Source organism: Castor canadensis, chromosome 7 (genome assembly GCF_047511655.1).
Source record: "Castor canadensis chromosome 7, mCasCan1.hap1v2, whole genome shotgun sequence".
NCBI classification, from domain to species: Eukaryota; Metazoa; Chordata; class Mammalia; order Rodentia; family Castoridae; genus Castor; species Castor canadensis.
Genome location: NC_133392.1, coordinates 14,079,573 through 14,097,527, shown reverse-complemented (window position 1 = coordinate 14,097,527; position 17,955 = coordinate 14,079,573). Strand labels below are relative to the sequence as shown.

At 49.6% G+C, this 17,955-nt stretch overlaps 1 protein-coding gene across 1 annotated transcript; it reads left to right on the top strand.

Moving 5' to 3' along the window:
- The first annotated feature begins 2,891 nt into the window (after nt 1-2,891).
- Kcnk18 (potassium two pore domain channel subfamily K member 18) lies at nt 2,892-16,959 on the top strand. Its single transcript, XM_020185950.2, has 3 exons — nt 2,892-3,111; nt 5,961-6,089; nt 16,160-16,959. The coding sequence occupies exons 1-3, from the start codon at nt 2,892-2,894 to the stop codon at nt 16,957-16,959; spliced, it is 1,149 nt and encodes a 382-aa protein (XP_020041539.2).
- The last annotated feature ends 996 nt before the right edge of the window (nt 16,960-17,955 follow it).

Here is a 17,955-nt window from a genome sequence, read left to right as displayed (position 1 = left end):
TCACAAATGTGAAAAAACCAACCCAATGGAGTAAAGATAGCCTTCTAACAAATGGTGTTAAGGAAAGAAAGAAAGAAGGAAGGAAGGAAGGAAGGAAAGAAAGAAAGAAAGGAAAGGAAAGAAAGGAGAGAGGACCTTGACCTAAACTTCACAACTTGCTAGAAATTAGCTCAGAGTGGATCACAGACTTCAATGTAAGATATCAGGATATAAAACATATTAGATTAAAAACAATAGAAAACCTAGGGATCCAGGGTCAGGCAAAGAATTTTTACACTTGACCTCATCTGGAAGGCTGGGTATACATTGGGGTGGAGTGTGGTATGTACAGGGGAAAGCCTTGCCCAGTGCTTGGAATCCTGGCTTTCTCTTTCATCAGGGCAATATAAAAGCAGTGAAGTGTTGGCTGCTTTCCAAACCAAACTAGAAATGACACAACCTCATGCCTTCCCTGTCTTCCATCCCCAGAAGCCTGGGCTCTACATGGTTAGAAATACTGGTCCCCAAGGGAGACATACTCACCTGAAACCCCAGCAAGGAGTTCATTGATCTCCACCTTGTGTCTGCTTCCCGGGCATATCAGGATCCTAGTATCTAGGAGCCAACAAGCAAGAAAGGGAGTGGCGTCTTGTAAGGCAATCTGCCTGGTCAGCAACAGGAGAGGCAAGCTTGATTTCAGGCAGTAAGGTAGAGATGAACATGGGTGGAAGTCACCTGGGTACCTACCTCTTGGTACTTCTTACCCCACCATATCTGTGAATGGATGAGTACAACAACCTGCATTAGTCAGACTTTCCTTGCTGTGCTAAATAAATACAATTTAACAAGAGGAAGGATGTATTTTGGCTTATAATTTCAGAGGGTTTTAGTCCATGGGCAGCTGGCTCCATTGCTTTGGGTCTGAGGTAAGGCAGAGCATTATGGCAGTGGGAGTGATTGGCAGAGGAGACTCGTCACTTCATGGCAGCTGGGAAGCACAGAGGGACAAGAAGGGATCAAAAACAATATACCCTTCAAAGTCGTGCTCTCAGTGGCCCTCTTCCTCCTACCACCTCCTAGTAATGCCATCAAATTATGAAACCATCAGTGGATTAGTACATGGATGAGGTCAGAGCCCTCATGATCCAATACCTCTCAATAAGTGGATCCACCTACTGGGGATCAGGCCTTCAGTATATGAGACTTTATGGGGATACTTCATATCCAATACCAGCTCACAACGGACATGGCTACAGAGGCCCAGACCCACAAGAATGAAAATTTGGGTTATACCATCAGGCCAGCCACTGGAACCAGTGGAAGAGGAGGCAGAGGCCAGGAGAGATTAGAATGGATAGTGAAGGAAGGAGACAATGAGTCTCAGTTGTCACCCTGAGACCAATGGCAGCAACAGGGCTGTGCTTAGTCCTACTGACCTCTGTCATCCAAGTTTGCCTTCTGTGATCAATGCAACTTTGAAATGCCCATCCAACTTATTGTTCTTGGGTTTGTGATTCCTCCAGTATGTTTCAAGTGCTGGAATCATTGCTCTAGTCACCACACCATCCAAGCTCACCACTGCTGAAAAGTTGAAAAACTGGACTGCCACCTTGCATTAGGGCTGTCTGCCTGTACCCCATCTCCTTTCCATTGGGTATTAAGTGATCCAGTCCCCAAAGCCCATCTTAGAGCTTTCTCAGCCCACTTCTGGTGCCAACTATGGCAGGATGGATCCTCTGGGAAGCAGATGGTGAGGAAGAGTTAGGAGTGCAAAAGCTTTCTTGAGAAGTAAGACCTGTGACAGGAGAGGAAGCCCAATGGGAGAGGAAAACTTTTAGCACAGTCAGACCTGAAAAAGTCCCTGTAGACCAACAGGAAGCAGTGGAAGAAAGATTGCAGCTCAGAGGAGTCCTGAATCCAACAGGAATGGGCAGCCTCTTGTTCCCCTGCCCTGCTCAGCCGCTGGACTTCCCCAAGGGCCTCCCCAAGAAGAAGACCGGAAAGCAGAACAAATCTTTAAAGAACAAACCAGAGTCTGTCACAAGTGAATCCCTTTTTCCCCTTTTCTTTTGCAGTGCTGGGAAGGGAACTGACGGCCTTGCACTTGCCAGGCAAGTACTCTACTGAGTACAGCTGAGCTACACTCCCAGCCTCCAGGAATCCTTTCTTGAAGAAGGATCTGAACATGGGTGTATCTCCAACTCTGCCATCCAGGGCACATTTTCCTCATGGCAGAGAAAGACGCATGGCCGAGCAAGCCGGCCCTGCTTGTATCATGCCTGCTAGCATCCGATGGGCTGGAGCAAGTCAGGTGTCCTGCCCAAAGCTAAGGGTCCAGGAAGGATGCTTTGCCCACGGTGAGGCCATGGCAGATGCTTCATGCGGATGAAGCGTTGGGGCTGATATTTATATCCACATAAGATAGAGGCCCTTTGGAAAGGCCCTCTGGCTGTACTAACTCATTATTACTGGCTGCCAGGAGACCAGGGATGCTAGGCCAAGGGGGTGTCACCAACAACCCTCAGAAGGATAATCACTTGACTAAAAACCAAAAAAAAATGGATTCAGTACCTGGAAGGCGAAGCTTCAGTTTCAGGATAGGAAATGCCAAACAAAGCATAAAACAATAACCATGTCGTCTTCCCAAAGCCCCTGCCGGCCGCTCCAAGGCTGGTCAAGTGGATCAATAGCAATTTGGGGCGCTAGCGGGGGCGCCATCTGAGTAATTCGAAGGAGCTGAACTTGATGGGTTCCGGCTGCTTCCCGAGTCCTTAGGGAAACGTGTGCACCATCCACTTAGTGCTGAAGCTGGCCATTCTCCAGCCACTCCCACCCTCCTCCTCCAGGCCCAGCTTGGATGTTCCAGCCTCCTCCACGGGCTCCTCTGTCCTGCCCTGCCACACTCCAGGAGGATGGAGGAGGCTGAGGGGCGGCCCCAGGCCAGGAGGTGCTGCCCGGAGGCCCTGGGGAAGCTCTTGCCTGGCCTCTGCTTCCTCTGTTGCCTGGTGACCTATGCACTGGTAGGTGCTGTGGTCTTCTCTGCGGTTGAGGGCCGCCCAGGGGCAGAAGAGAACCCCGAATTGGAAAACTTCCTGAAAGAGCTGGGCAGCATCCTGCAGTGCAACCAGACAGGTAGGTGCCTCACCTGGCCTGCAGGGCCTTTCCCTAGGGGAGAAACCTGGGTCTGGGAGCTGCCTGCCTGTACCTTTCCCTCTACTGGGAGATCTTAGGTGAGTGACATCTCTCTGAGCCTCGGTTTTCTCCTCTGAGAAGTGGGGAGTTTAATGGCTACTCAGGGGTGCTGTGGAAATTCTTAAAGGCCAGCTCCCTTTCCTGAGGCTCAGTTCACAGTCCCACCCCGCCTCAAAGGCTCTGGGGAGGGTGGATTGCTGGCTACCTTAGGGGACTGGGCTGAATGGGAGGCACAGCTGGAGCTTCTTAGGCTGCTCCTCAGAACTGTGTCAGCCCCACTCAAGATCCAGTTTGTAAGGACTATAATTCAAGGAACTCCCCCACCAAACTGGGCTTGGCTCCCACGACTAGTAAGCAGCCTGTTCCCACCTCTCCTGCTTCCTGTTTCAAAGGAGGGGCTGCGAAAAGAACTTGGAGCCTGGGTGTCAGGGCTCCCCAGCTTGCTATGTCTGAGGTCAGCAGAGCCCTTGCCACTCTCCTAGAGAGAGGAGGACCCACAGTCTCAGACCTGCCAATAACCAGGGCCCTGAAGCCTCTGGAAGGCAGAAGGTACTTTAGTGTCCTGAGTGCCTTTCTTTGTGTTCAGTCACTTGTTTCTCCTCTGCTATGTTTGCCAAAGGAAGAGAAACCAAGAGAGAGGAAATAAATAAAAGACAAAGGAATTAACAGGGGATGATCAGGGTGCGGGAACTTCCCACTCTGCCCTGGCCAGGCCTTAGCCTTCTGCTTCCTGCTCCTTCCCCAAGCTGGGCCTTACTGGCCTTACTATGGGAACAGGTCCTCTGCTGCAGCTGACCGGAGGCTGGTCCAGGGAGTCAGAGTCCACGCTCTTCACCCTTGTCAGATAGACTCAGGCCTGCTCAGAAGCTCTGGGAGATGCTCTGGCCACTGCTTGCCTACTTGGGGTCAACGTGCCAGCCAGACCTCCAGCAAGCTCAAGGCGCTCCAAACCTGCTGGCAGATCGGAATCCTTCAGCGAGCTGGTTTAGAATACATACTGCCAGGTTCTTGCCCAGACTCCTCACTCGACATCTCCAAGACTGGGATGGAAATTCAAAGGTTTCCTGGATGCCCAGCAGACCGTGGAACACAGAGCTGGTCCAACTTCATTTTGCACTGTCTTTCACTGCAGAAAAGTGCTCCATAAATACTAGCTAAATGTAGGCCCTTTCACACGCTATTCCAGAACCCTTTGAGTATGAATTGTCCCCTTTTTTTAAAGAAACACAGGCACTGAGAGGTTAAGCAACATAGCCAGGCTCACAAACTAGAAAAATGGAGGTAGGGATCCAACCCCAGGCATCTGAATTCCAGAGTCTGAGCTTTTCATTAGCATGTCATTCTTCTTCCCAGATGGGAGAACTGAGGCTCAGAAAGCAGTCTCTTGACCATAGCTACAGGAAGTAGTCAGGGTCTGAGCTGAGCTTAGATGCCGGTGTCTGAACTCCCAGGCTGGTGCTGTTCAACAGGTGGTGACTTCTATGTATGCCAGGCTCAGCGTTATCCTCTTCTGATCCTATTAGAGCCTGGTGGGAAGTTTTTGGAGTCCCAAAGCCCATTGGCTGCCTAGGCCAACAGAACCATTTGAGATCCTCTCTGAGAAGACAGGGTTCCCAGCCCTGCCCTCTCTCAGTCTTGGGACCAACCTAGGCTTCCCTCCTTGAAAGAGCAGTTCAGGAACTGGCAACAGAACCCAGTATTTGCCTGGGCTGTCTTTGAACCATGATCTTCCTGATCTCTGCCTTCTGAGTAGCTATGATTACAGGCATGAGCCACCAGTGTCCCGTAAGTCACCAAATCCCAGTGGGCTTAATGCTCTGCAGGAGCCGGGACAATCTGCATCCACGTCACAGCTTACATTTCCTGAAAGCCTTTTTGCTTTCAGTTCTCAAGAATTCCATGAAAACAAAAAAGGAATGATAGACACATAACACTTGTGAAGGTAGAGGATGCAACGATATGTATTGAAAGCTGTTGGAAGATGGGGCTGGGAGAGAAGGGGTAAGGAAGAGCAATGGAAGGGGTTGAACTGACCAAAGTAAAGTATAGTCACAGCAGGGATACACTGACAAACTCCTTTGAACATTGACTCAGAAATTAATAATGAAAGGACTGTAAAATAGGTACAGTGCATGCGTGTGGAGGGGAGCTCTTATGGGAAAGGAAGGGTGAATGAGGGAGATGAAGGCAAGGGAATGTGGTTGATGGATTTCATATACATATATGAAATAGAACAGTGAAATCTCTTGGAATGCTTTAAGTGGGGTGGGAGGGGGTGGAGGGGAAATGATGACGGAGGTGATCTAACCAATGTACAATGTAAGTCTATTTGGAATTGTCACTATGAATCCCCCATACAACAAATATACCCCAATAATAAAAAATTTAAAAATATATAAATGAATAAAAAAAATTAAAGCTAACTATAAGAGAAAATGGAAAAAAGAATTCCATGAGAGAGTCAGAGCAGAGGTGTTTTATTCTTTGAAAAGTAAAAGAAATGGAGGTTCCAAAAATTAAAGCAATTCCAGGACTGAGCTCAGCTGGACCTGGGGCCTCTTTGTTAGTGCTTTTCTCATGGAGCTGTGTGACCTTCTAGACTCCAGGGACCAGGGGCAGGACCTGAGCCACAGAAGCATCATAAAAGAAGGCTCCAGGGCCCAGCCATGGTGTTGATGGGGACCACAGAGCTGGGAGTGGCTGGGCCTTGGGAAAGACCCTATCCCTGTCACCTGGGTGGGTCTGTGTTGCTGGACAGAGCCCTGTCTCACTGTGGTCTCTCTCTTGAGTTGTGGAAGGCAAGAAAAAGAACCTGCGGGAACATCTACAGAAGGTGAAGCCTGAGTGGTTTAAGGATCCAAGTGACTGGTCCTTCTTGAGCGCACTCTTTTTCTGCTGCACTGTGTTCAGCACTGTGGGTAAGTACAGGGCAAGGGCAGATTTGCCCTGTGGCCACCTCCAACCACAAACTGCAGGCTGCCTGGGAGAGAGACTGGGGTGGGGAGAAGCGGGAGGCCCCACCTGTTGGTGGAGGTCCGGGAACATTCAGTTTATTGAGTACAAGAAACGATGAGGTATGCATACAGCTGCCAGGCCCCCTGTGCACAGGCAGGCACTGTTCCAACTCAGGAGCATTGCAGTGAGTACGGCTGCCACTGACCCATATGGACTTCCATGCAAGTTAGAAGAGAGCATCCTTCCTTCAGGTGGGCGTAGCCACATGCCTGGGCAGAGGTCCCAGGGAGCAGGATGTGGACCAGATTTTGGCTCTTCTTACCCCCTTGCCTGAATGCTCATGTACAAAGTACAGTCTGTCAGTGGTATGTGCCTGACTGGGAACAGGGCAAAGGTGGTCCCAACCCACTGACTCAGGAGGGCAAGACAGGAGTGTTCACAGGTGTCTAAATGTGGTCTGTGTGTGACAGTGATGTGATCAGGGGATTCTGAGAGGAAAGAGTATGGGCAGTTGCAGCTACTCAGAGCAGAGGCAAACAAGCAGTGAGACCATTTTAAAGAACTCCTGGGGTAGGGGGAGCAGGATGATGGTGAAGCAGGAGATGGGTAGGAAGTCCAGGCATGAAGGAGAGAAATCTGGACAGGAGCAAAAGGAATGTCTGGCATTGTAAGGCTAAGTCATGGGTACAGAGAGACAAGAGATTGATGGAGGGCGGGACCACAGGGTTGAGGGCTGGCAGGAGTGCCCAAAGGACATCCTGCAAAGGAAGGAAGTGGTGGCTCCGAATCCCACACAGACCACTCCACCTGCAGGGCAAGTGGGTCAGCGGGGAGACTTCTGCAGCGGCTAGGCGAACAGTGATGACAGCCTAATCCAGGACAACTTGGGCAGTGGAGCCAACTTTGGAGGAAGATCTGGAGTGGCTGGCTGGGTGATGAGGAGGACTCCACCTTGTGGTGCCCTGAGCAGGGGTGGGTGGAGCCCTGCAGCACCCCTTATACCTGCAGGACAGCAGGGGTACTGGGTGGGAGAACATTAGAACACTTAGAGGGCATCAGAGGAGGCAGCCAGGCACAGCCTGGACTGTCCTGGTAGCAGCCCAAGTTGCCACTGCAGCTGTCCTGCTGCTTACTGAGGTCCTGAGAATTGGGTGCTGTGAGTCCCAAGTTCTCAGTCCAAAGGGTGAAGTCAGGGGCCAAGGTCATGCAGCGAGTGGAGCTGGTGCCCACAAATGGGCTTTAAGACTCCAAGTCCAGTGCTCTGGCATACCATCCTCCCTCTCCACACAATACCCTCCTCTAGAATTCTGGTCCATTCCCAAGGGAACAGCTGCCACCTAGCTGCTGGTGACTCTAAACCTTACCTCCCCAGTCTTGCCCCTCCCCAGAGCCCCAGATCCACGTTCTTAGTAGTGCTGGGCATCTCCATTTGGAGACACCACTGGGACTCTACCTCCACTGGCCCTGCGTTCAGTACCTTCATCCTGGTCCCCACTCTCACCACCCTCCTGAGCCTGCCCATCCCTCCACTTGAGGCAGAAACCCTGGTGTCTACCTAGGCGGTAGCAACAGCCTGGGTTTCTGAGCTTCCTTGTGTGGAGGATGGAGAGGATGGCATGCCCTGGAGAAGAAGTGTTCTGAGAGGACAAAGCCGGCCTCTGCACCGGTCCCCAAGATAAGGAAAGGTTTCTTATGTTCAAGTCACCTGTGGGGTGTCCCTTCCAGAGCCCAGGCAGGGAGAGGGCTGTGCTCAGGAGCTGCCCTTTCACTATGACCAGCCATTCATTTAAAGACAGGCTCTGGGCTGAAGGTGTGGCTCAAGTGGTAGCACCTGCTAACAAGCGCAAAGCTCTGAGTTCAAACTCCAGTACCACCAAAATAAATAAATAAAAATAAAGACAGGCTCTGGGCACCCTCAAAGCCATACATCCTCCTCTTGGTGGCTATGCAAAGGGTGGGATCCTGGATGACAGAAGACACTGAAACTGGGATGTGGAGATGGCCTTCCTTTCTTTCTCCTGCCTTCCTTCCACCAAATATATACTGAGCACCAACATACACCGCAGCTGTGCTGGCTAGCAGTTTGCACTTAAGATATTCCAGGTTTTGTCCAGTTTTGTCTTTTGGTCTTTGTTTTTCTGTGGTGCTGGGAATGGAACCAAGGGTCTCAGGCCTACTAGGCAAGCATTCTGCCACTGAGCTACAGCCCCAGCCCTAACTTCTTCACAATGATTGATTAGCTCATCTAATCCCCAATGGGCCATATACAGTTTAAATAGGCTCAGTCTCACAGCTCATGTGTATTTGAGCCCAAACCACCTAGGCTTTCACCCAACACTTTACTGCCTCCCTCTCTCTCTCTCTCTCTCTCTCTCTCTCTCTCTCTCTCTCTCTCTCTCTCTCTCCACAAGCTTCTGTGTCCCCCACCCATAGGATCTGGCTGGATGCTCCCTGCCTCTAGTCTAGAGGAGGAGAAGGCAATAAAAGATAAACCCACAGTCCTATAAGCTTCCACACTAGGGGGTTCTCAAGAGGGGCAGCTCAAATGGTGGGGGTGGTGAAACAGGCCCAGAAGTGGAAGGGTGGAGGCTTCTCTGTGAAAGGAACGTGTGAGTTGGGGTCTGATGGATCAGAGGTTAACCAGGCAGAGAAGAGCAAGAACTTCCCAGGCAGAGGTAACAATCCAATCAAATTTAGTGGACCCTGTCAGGAAAAGACCATTGTACTGGATGGCAAAGAATAGAGCAGAAAATGGCTGAGACCCTGTTGGGGAGTGAGGCCTCCTGGACTAGGGGGGCTTGAACTCTGTGTCCCTGGGCCAGCACTGAGAACATTCCAGTAACTAAGGGCTTGTTCCAAGCTGACCTGATCATCTTGGCGTCTCTACTGGTGGTGTTGCAGGATGGGGTTGACTTGGAGGAGCCAAGCCAGGGTTCCCCTGCCAGGGATGGGGTAGGAGAGGTTGAAGGGGATGGGGCTGCCCTTGGCTACTTCTCAGGAGCTCTTGGGTAAGAGTCTTACCAGGAGCATGGCCCACTGCTCAAAGGGAGGCCCCTTCCCCTCTTGGTCAACCAGCAGGACTAGGACCCCTCTTTTCATTCAAGAGAGGTGTCCATCCCTAGGAGGGCCACAAAGATGCCACTGGGTGGTTCCAGTGGGTATATGGGGTGGTGGAGCACAGTGATCAGCTATATATTCTGGAGGCCAGGCACCATGGGTCAGAGATGGGTAATCTCTTTTAAGGGGTGAGGCCCCCCTAAGCCTGGGTCTGGACCCATAGCCCTCCTAGACCTGCCTCCCAGGGTCCATAGAAAGATTGGTGATGACCATATGTGTGAGTGGCAATCAGGAGACCTTCAGTGGAAGCTACCTGAAAACCCAACCCACCACTGTCCACTGCAAGGAAACTGTGTCACCTCACAAGGAAGAGGCCAGTGGGAGAACAGCTCTAGGGCTAATTTCCAGTCTGCTGTGGCATTGAGCACCAGGTTTTCTCCACCCTCCTGCTCAGTAGGTTGGAAGAGGCCATCAAGGTTCATACTTCCAAACATAACTAAATAGGGAAAGGGATACCAGTTTCTTCTATGTGTCTCATAATCAGTGGGGATCTCTTCCCATCCCTGTCCCCACAAGGGACTGGCTCACTGGGTGACTAAGACCCCATGGTCTACCCCTAAATGAGAGAGGGAGCAGTAGCTGCTCTGTGGGCGACCTGAATCTGCTGCCACCACATGCTCTATAGATGGACCTCAGCTTCAACGGAGCTCTTGCGGCCCCTGTTGGTCCTCACAACCAGTTTTGTTCACCTGAATGCTGAGACAGGCAGAGACAGGTCAGGGAAGCATATGAACAATAGCTGCACCACTGAGTGCGTGCCCACTGGACATCAAAGTGCCTTATCTTATTTAATTCTCAGAGCAGACGCATGAGCAAGGTGCTGTGACTGTCCCCCTCCACAGATAAGGGGGGCAGGCTCTGAGGGGGTATGGCCAGCAGGGCAGAGATCAAGTCCAAAGCCACCCCTCCAAGGCCCCTCTATCTAGGGACAGCAATGAGAAAAGACAGTTCTGGAGAAAAGTAACTGCAAGGATGATGTGGAGATGAGCCAAGGGACTAAGAGGATGGACTTCAGTTCATCTTTTTTTTTATTATTATTAACTTCAAGAACTTAGAGCTAATATATGGGTTCTCAGCCCTGGCTCTGTAGCCTCTTGGACCAGGTAATTCTTTGCTGTAGGGGGCTGGTGTGTCAACTATAGGATGCTGAAAAGCATCTTTAGCCACCACCCACTAGGCACAGGAGAAATTTCCTCATTCCCCCTACCCACTGTGGCTACCAAAAATGTCTGCAGGCATTTCTGGATGCAGCCCACTGAAAACACAGATCCATTTCTATGGTTATCAGAGTGTGGTCATGGACCAGTAGCATCCATATCACTGCATAGCTTGCTAGGCATGCAAATTAATTCTGAGGTCCCAGCAGACCTGAGAATTGCTGTGGGGCCCAGCAATCCATGTTTGAACGAGTCATCCATGAGACTCTGATGCATGCTAACATTTGAGAACTCACCTGTGCTCAGTCCTGGCTGACATCAGAATCATCTCAATATCTTTCACAATCCCCCATGACCGGACCCTATCCTGGACCAATCAAGTCAGAACCTTTAGGGATCAAGCCCAGCCATCAGTATTTTTTCACAGCCTACCTGGCTTTTTTCATTCTCATGGGAGTCAAGCTATGAATCGCCGATATAATGGAAATGCATTAGCTCAGTTTAGCTCTCCAGAAAGCAAAGCCACTACCCATTGTACAAGTCAATTAGGACAGCGTGTGCCCGGTAATTACTACTGGAGGAGGAGGTTGGGGATGTTCTGTACTGCCTGTGATCAATACAGTGCTCAAAGCTCCTCCAGAAATACTGCTTCCTGCCCTGCTTCACCTGAAGTGCACCTGGCCTTGATGTGAAGAAAGGGACACCTGACAGGTGGGATGCTGGTCCATCCTCAGCCATTCTTACTGAGTCAACCACTTGGAGCAGAGAAGCAAGTGCTTGGGGGCAGGCTAAGTGCAGTGGGCTGATTGTATCAGAATATTCCATTGCATAATAGGAAATGATAGACTTTTCCATTCTGCATTTCAGCATTTGGTAATTGGGATGGTTAATATCTTCCTTGGTAGGGGCTGTATGTTCTCTGAGACTTGCTTCCTTGGGACACTTTCTGGAATGGAATCTAGCATTTCTTCTGGATTGTAAACATGTCTCACTCAGAGGCACCCATGAAGGGACTTTGTCTAGAACCTATTAAGCCCACCTTTGCCAAGGAGAAGCCTGGGCATGTTGGCTATGTCTTTAGATGAAGGGGGCTGACCCTTGTTGGCTGTGGGCTGTGTGACCATGAACAGGTCACCAGACTTCTATTTTGTGTCCATAAACACAGGTAAGAATGGAGGTGGCCAGCCCTAAGGGTTTTGTTAGGCAGGGAATTGTGATTCTAAAATGTACTTTACAAATCATGGTAAGAAATATTAGAAATATTAGATTCTCTTCTTTAAATCAAAGTAAACTTAACCCTGGGACACCCCAAACCTGGAGACTGGGGGTTATTAGTTACTACTGGGGAGCTCCTCCTGGCTTCCCTAAGGGTGCATGAGAACTGGGGGTGCTTATGGACCGTCTGGGAAATGGGGTGTCTCCCTGACTATGGGATGTCTTGGCTGCCACTGACATCCCTGTGTGATGGCTCTGTGGGCCCATTTCAAGCTTGGGTATAGGAATCTTGGCTGCTGCCCAGGGCCCAGGCCCTTCCCAGACCCCCATCCCAGACTGGAGGAGCTCCCATCCCCTCAGGAGAGCTCTAGACACCTGCTAGAGGGACAGGCATCCTCTGCCTGCTCCAACTCTTTCCCCGAGCCCCACCTACAAGTGCCTGGTATAAAGTAGATGCTGACTAAATGTGCTCACTCAACAAATAAAAGTCTCCACTCAGATGGTGAGACTGACAATAGCAAACATATATAGTAGGTCAGACAGGTATGAATGTTACAGAGAATAGCAAAGAAGGGGGTGGGGATGGAGGGGATGAAGGCTGCAACTGCACACAGGGAGCTCAGAGAAGATCCCCTAAGAAGGAGGCATGTGAACAGACTTGAAGGAAATGAGGGAGCAAGCCATGAGGCTATTTGGAGTATAAATATTTTAGGGGAGGTGGACAGTAAGTGTAAAAGCCCTAGAGTAGGAGCCCACTTGGCTTGTTTGAGGAAAGTACCAGGTCAGTGTTGCTGGGGCAGAGTCAGGAGAGAATAGGAGATGAAGTTGGGGGTTCCAGAGCTTCATAGGCCTTGTGAAGACTGGTTTTTAATCCTGAGTGAGATGGGTCGGCCATGGAGATCCGATCTAGCTGGATTCTTCTATCTGAAAAGAAAGACCATGAATGAATGAATGAGCAAAGAAAGGACACTCCACAGTGGTTACCACTGATGTGGGTACCAAGATATGTTTCATGTAGGAGCATATGCAGTGACCCCTCTCCCCACCAGTTTACCAGGACCCCCAGGGTTGTTTTGGATCTGATGGATTCATGATATCTCTAGTCACCTTCATAGTCCAGCAACTGTCCATCTGGTTGTCATAGAATAGGGAGTCAAATCTTCTGACCCATGGAAATTGATGTCACAAAACTGCGCTTACTCCCAGGAATAGCACACACTTTGTCTGATCACATCTCCTACTTGTGGTTTAGAAAGCATGGTCTCTTGAAAAGCACCAGCAGACTGAGCACTTGCTATGGGCCAGGCCCTATTCTAAGCATTTGACATGTGGTAACTGTTTAATACTCCAGCCACCCACTGTTGTAGGAATTAAGTGTTACCTCCCTCTTTTGTGCCCAGGGAAATGGAGACAGCCAGTAATGAAGCCCCTTGACCCAGGTCATAGAGCTTGGCGCCACAGAGCAGTGTGTTGAGTTCCTTCTTGTCTGACTTCAGAGCATGTGTTCCTAACTACCAGGAATCACTGCCTCTCATCTGTGCAAAACTTCTCCGAGTAGGGACGCATCAACAAATTGACCTAGTAGCCAAAGACTTAGGTGTGCCTGTTCTGTGCTTGAATTTCCAGCTCCATTCAAATGACCCAAGTCCAAACCACCCTGAGCTAGACCTGCCAAGTCTAGTCCAAATCCATGGACCCACCCTTCTCCCACTTCTCCTAGCTCCCACAGTAGCCAAAGTCCCAGCACCTCTTCCTGGACAGGTACCATCTTTCTGGGTCTACCTGGAGCCTGCCATAATGCTGTGAGGCAATGAGGTGGTCTGTTCAAGATGCAACAAACGTCTACAAACTCTGTTGCCTAAAGCATTGGGAAATTACCCTGTCAAATTCTGGAGGCCAGAAGTTTGGAATCAGTTTCACTGGTTTAAAAGATCAGGAGTTGGCAAGACTGCTCCCTCCCGAGAACTTCCCACTTCTTCCAGTTGCATGTGGCTGCCAGCATTCTTTGACTTGTGGCTGCATCACTCCAGTTCTGCCTCTGAGGTCTCACTGCCCCCTTCTCTCCTTGTGTGAAGGTCACCCTTTGCTCTGCTGTTGTAAGGACACTCTTCATGGCCTGTAGGGGCCACTCAACTAATCCAGGATCTTCTCCTCACCTCAAAGTCCTTCAGCATGCCCGCAAAGGCCCCTTTTCCAAACCAGATAGGATTCATGGATTCCAGGAATCAGGACTTGGAATTTTGTGGGAGGTGTCATTTTTCCAGTCTACCTTACTAGTACCCGCTTCTGTCGTGTGAACCCTCAGACCCTGCCTACCTCCTGATGTCTACCGGCTTCTCTGGACTTCTCTTGGATCCTCTATACAGGATGACAGCTTCACCCTTGTGACGCTTTGGTAAAAATTTAGAAAGGTGCTTTCTATAGCTGGATTTCAACTCTTTGTCACTCCCTTGATATGTCAAGGGTCACATCTTATGAATGGTACTTTCTCAAACCTGCCCCAGGGCCTTTGCAATGTTGCTTCTTCACCTTATTCTTGGCCCCCCCTCCCAAACTCTGCTCAAGAGTCACCTCTCCAGGAAAACTTTCCTGAGCCCAAATCCAGGATGGGCACATTCATTCTAATCACACAGGGAACAGTCTGCAAACTTACTTACTTTGACTGATCTCCATTTCTAAGGACAAACTTACATATGTGGGTATTTGATTAATATCTGCCTCCTCCAGTAAACCAGCTCAGTGAAGTTGAATCTGATATCTACTTCATTCCCCACTGTGGCTCTGGTGCATGCAGTAAGCACTTAACGAATACTCATTGAATGAATGAATGTACACACTTAGTTAAGTAAATCCTGTCACCAGAGGGTGTCGAATGGAACCATCCAAAGCTGTATGGAGTGCTTTGGGACAGATGTGAAGGGTATAGCAAGCACCTTTGAAGGCCACAGCTCCTCCCGCCTTGGGGACCAGGGAAGGTGGGTGTCCTGCAGCTGCCTCCTCCTGCCAGACAGAGCCCAAAGCCAAGTGTACAATAGGGAGCTGCAGGTCTGGAGAAGACTGGCGCTCAGCCCACTTAGGAATTGCCTTCAAATTAATTTACATAATTGGGCTGCATTTTTCTGTATTAATCATCCTTGATGACATCAAAAATTAAACACAGGCACTAAACACTGAAGTTTCTTCCTCTGCTTGTTGAAGCCATGAAATCTTGCCCACTCCAGAAGCTCTGGGCATCTGTGCATTGGGGTCACCCTCTCTCTGAACCTGCCCTGTGCACTCTGGAGCATGGGGAGGGAAGTGGAGAACTGAGCAGCCCCTGATGAGCTAAAGACCCTTGCCCACCCCTCTCTTTTGCTTGGCTGGCCAGTTCTACTGCTTGAAGGGCCCTGTCCTGCAATGGAGAGCAGGGGTCTGGACCTACAGAACCCCATGGATGCTCTGGGTCACGTTGCTTTATTACCCTGCACCTCAATTTTTCCATTTGTGAATGAAGGTGACACTCCCTATAAAGGCTGGTCACTACCCAACTATGATACCTGCTCAGTAGACAGCTATTAGCTCTCAAGGGCAAGGACAGCACGCTTAGCACTTGTCACCACAGGGCAGGCCCCAGCCTTATGGAAACTCCTGCTGGTCACTATATAAGTGTAGTCTGTATATAAACTAGTCACTACAGAAGTAGGGACTGTCACCCTTATTTTATAGATCTGAAACCCGAATACACAACATTCAAGTTGTGTATTTAAATGGCACAGCTGGGACTCAATCAAGATCATGGACTTGCAGAAGCTAGATGCTAAGGCTTCCTGTTCATGAATATGTCTGCCTGATCAGCTGGATCAAAAATGACTGTGATGGCAGTAATTAAATTTCATTCATTTTTCATCTTTTTATTGTCCTTATGCACACTGCTGTGAACACCCTTGGCATATAATAAGTGCTCATTATATTAAAAACAAATCAACTCCAGGCTCCAGACATCCTGGGGAGGACAAGGGTGGCTTCTTAAAAAGCTTGGGAGGATGAAAAAGACAGTGTGTGTGGGGGGGGGTGTGTGTGACTACCTCTCATGTGACCCTTCCTGTCTCTCCACCTGCATTCGCCTATACTCTTCCAGTGAGTGGAGCCCATAAGCACACAGAAATAGCCACAGTAGGCTGAAGGGCAGTCACCTCACCCCCACTGTGTGCTTGTCCTCTGCAAAGGACATTTCAAGTTAAACATCTGGATATGGGTTGCTCCTTATCCTAAGAGAAGCTGTTTCCTCCCTATCGCTCCACAAGGCTGGCCTTATGCCAGGCAGGCAGTGAATGCTTAAGATAAACATTTTCATTTTTATTTATTTATTCATTTATTTTAGGTGCTGGGGATTGAACTTGGGGCCTTACATATGCTAAGCAAATGCTCTACCATGGAGCTCCAAGTTCAAGATGAATCTTTTAAAATACATTGTGTAAAATATGTCAAGGAGAGGAAATGGTAGGTCTCTTTAAAACTTTTGGGAGTGTTGGGAGACAATCAAAGACTCTGTCTTCTTTTTTCAGGTTACGGCCACATGTATCCTGTCACCAGGCTCGGCAAGTTCCTGTGCATAGTCTATGCTGTCTTTGGCATCCCTTTGATGTTCCTGGTCCTCACGGACATAGGTGACATACTGGCAACTGTCTTATCCAGGTGTTATAATCGGTTTCGAATGCTGCCTTTATTCCCCTGTTCCCTCTCCAAGTTTTGCTCCCAGCTGCTCTGCAGGAGGAAGCCTGACATCATGCCCGAAGATGCAGCCATCCCAAGCATCGTCATCAGTTCTGAAGAGCTTCCAGACCCCAAGCTCAGCAGGTGTCCCTTGGCCCCAAGCTGCAACACAGAACTGTTTGAGAGGCTTGTTGCAGGACAGAAACCGAACACGCTGCAGCAGCCCCTGCGGACTGCAGAGAGGAGTAACTCGTGTCCCGAGCTGGTGCTGGGGCGCCTCTCCTGCTCCATCATCAGCAACCTGGATGAGGTGGGCCGGCAGGTGGAGAGGCTGGACATCCCCCTCCCAATCATTGCGCTCGTGATCTTTGCCTACATTTCCTGTGCAGCTCTCATCCTCCCCTTCTGGGAGACACAGCTGGACTTTGGGGATGCTTTCTACTTCTGCTTTGTCACACTGACCACCATCGGGTTTGGGGACACCGTGTTAGTTCACCCTCACTTCTTCCTGTTCCTTTCCATTTATATCATTATCGGAATGGAGATTCTGTGCATTGCCTTCAAGCTGATGCAAAACAGGCTCATTTACATCTACAAAAACCTCATGCTTTTCTTTGCAAGGGGGAAGTTTTACCACCTCGTTAAAAAGTGAGGCTCCATCAATTACCTCTTATGTGACAGACACAAGCTGAGCTGATTTTCTCACCTTGTCTTTGAGACAATGTGGCACTGAAGCCTATTGTCTGAGACTTTGGCTTGGAGACAGATCCTGCATGAGGTCTGAAGTCAGTCTCAAGAGCCTGTGGAAATCTAGTCAGTGTCCTTCACCTCAGAACGGGATGGGAAAAAACATCACCCTCATCCCTGGTCCAATTCATTTCCTGCCTGCATTTTTGTTTTCTTGCAGTGTTGGGGATTGAACCCAGGAACTCGTGCATGCTACATAAGCACCCTATCACTGAGCTACATTCCCAGCCCCCTGTCTGCATTTTCTCTCTCTTTTTTTATGTCTACAATTTTAAAAAGCACCAGTATAAGCAAGATGAAACAACCTGATGGTGTCACTGATTTCTTGTGACACGAGAAAAAATTTACCCTGCTGTTGGAATTAGTACTTTCAGCTGTTAAAACCTTCCTGATCTGCCCACTGTGTTCCCTGATGAGACAGAGCTGGTCTGAGCAACCTCTTTTCTTGAATGATTGCATGAATGCACATAAGACTAGCCCCGCCACTGATGCTACTGAGTAGAATTGTCACCTGTGTTCACAAGGGTCTGTGAGAAAACTTTTCTCACTAATTGGCACATGGAGAGCACCTCTTGAGTGAGATGGCTGATTAAAATATTGCCACCTGAATGGAAGGATTGGTACCTGGAAGGGTTAGCACTTGCCAGGTGGACCCCTTCCTGAGCTGCTCCTGAGTGGAGTGGCACAAGAATGGCTGCGTTGTGTAGATGTTGTCCTATCTGTACATTCTGGCACTCCAGCTCCCTTCAAGGACAGCTTCTGGTCAATAAAGTGTGGGCATGCACCAGGCCAGCTAGAGGTGCCAAGGAGTTACTGCTCTGGGAACATCTTTCAATCAGTGACTAATGAATGGGATGGAGCTATGGCACCCTGCTTCCTTGCCCCTCCCATGGGGACATCT

What these genes read in the sequence shown, in the direction of transcription:
- Kcnk18 (XM_020185950.2), top strand. Translation starts at nt 2,892, where the DNA reads ATGGAGGAGGCTGAGGGGCGGCCCCAGGCCAGGAGGTGCTGCCCGGAG. An exon ending in CCTGCAGTGCAACCAGACAG is followed by an intron (nt 3,112 to 5,960) that starts GTAGGTGCCTCA and finishes CTCTCTCTTGAG; the next exon opens with TTGTGGAAGGCAAGAAAAAG. An exon ending in CACTGTGTTCAGCACTGTGG is followed by an intron (nt 6,090 to 16,159) that starts GTAAGTACAGGG and finishes TTCTTTTTTCAG; the next exon opens with GTTACGGCCACATGTATCCT.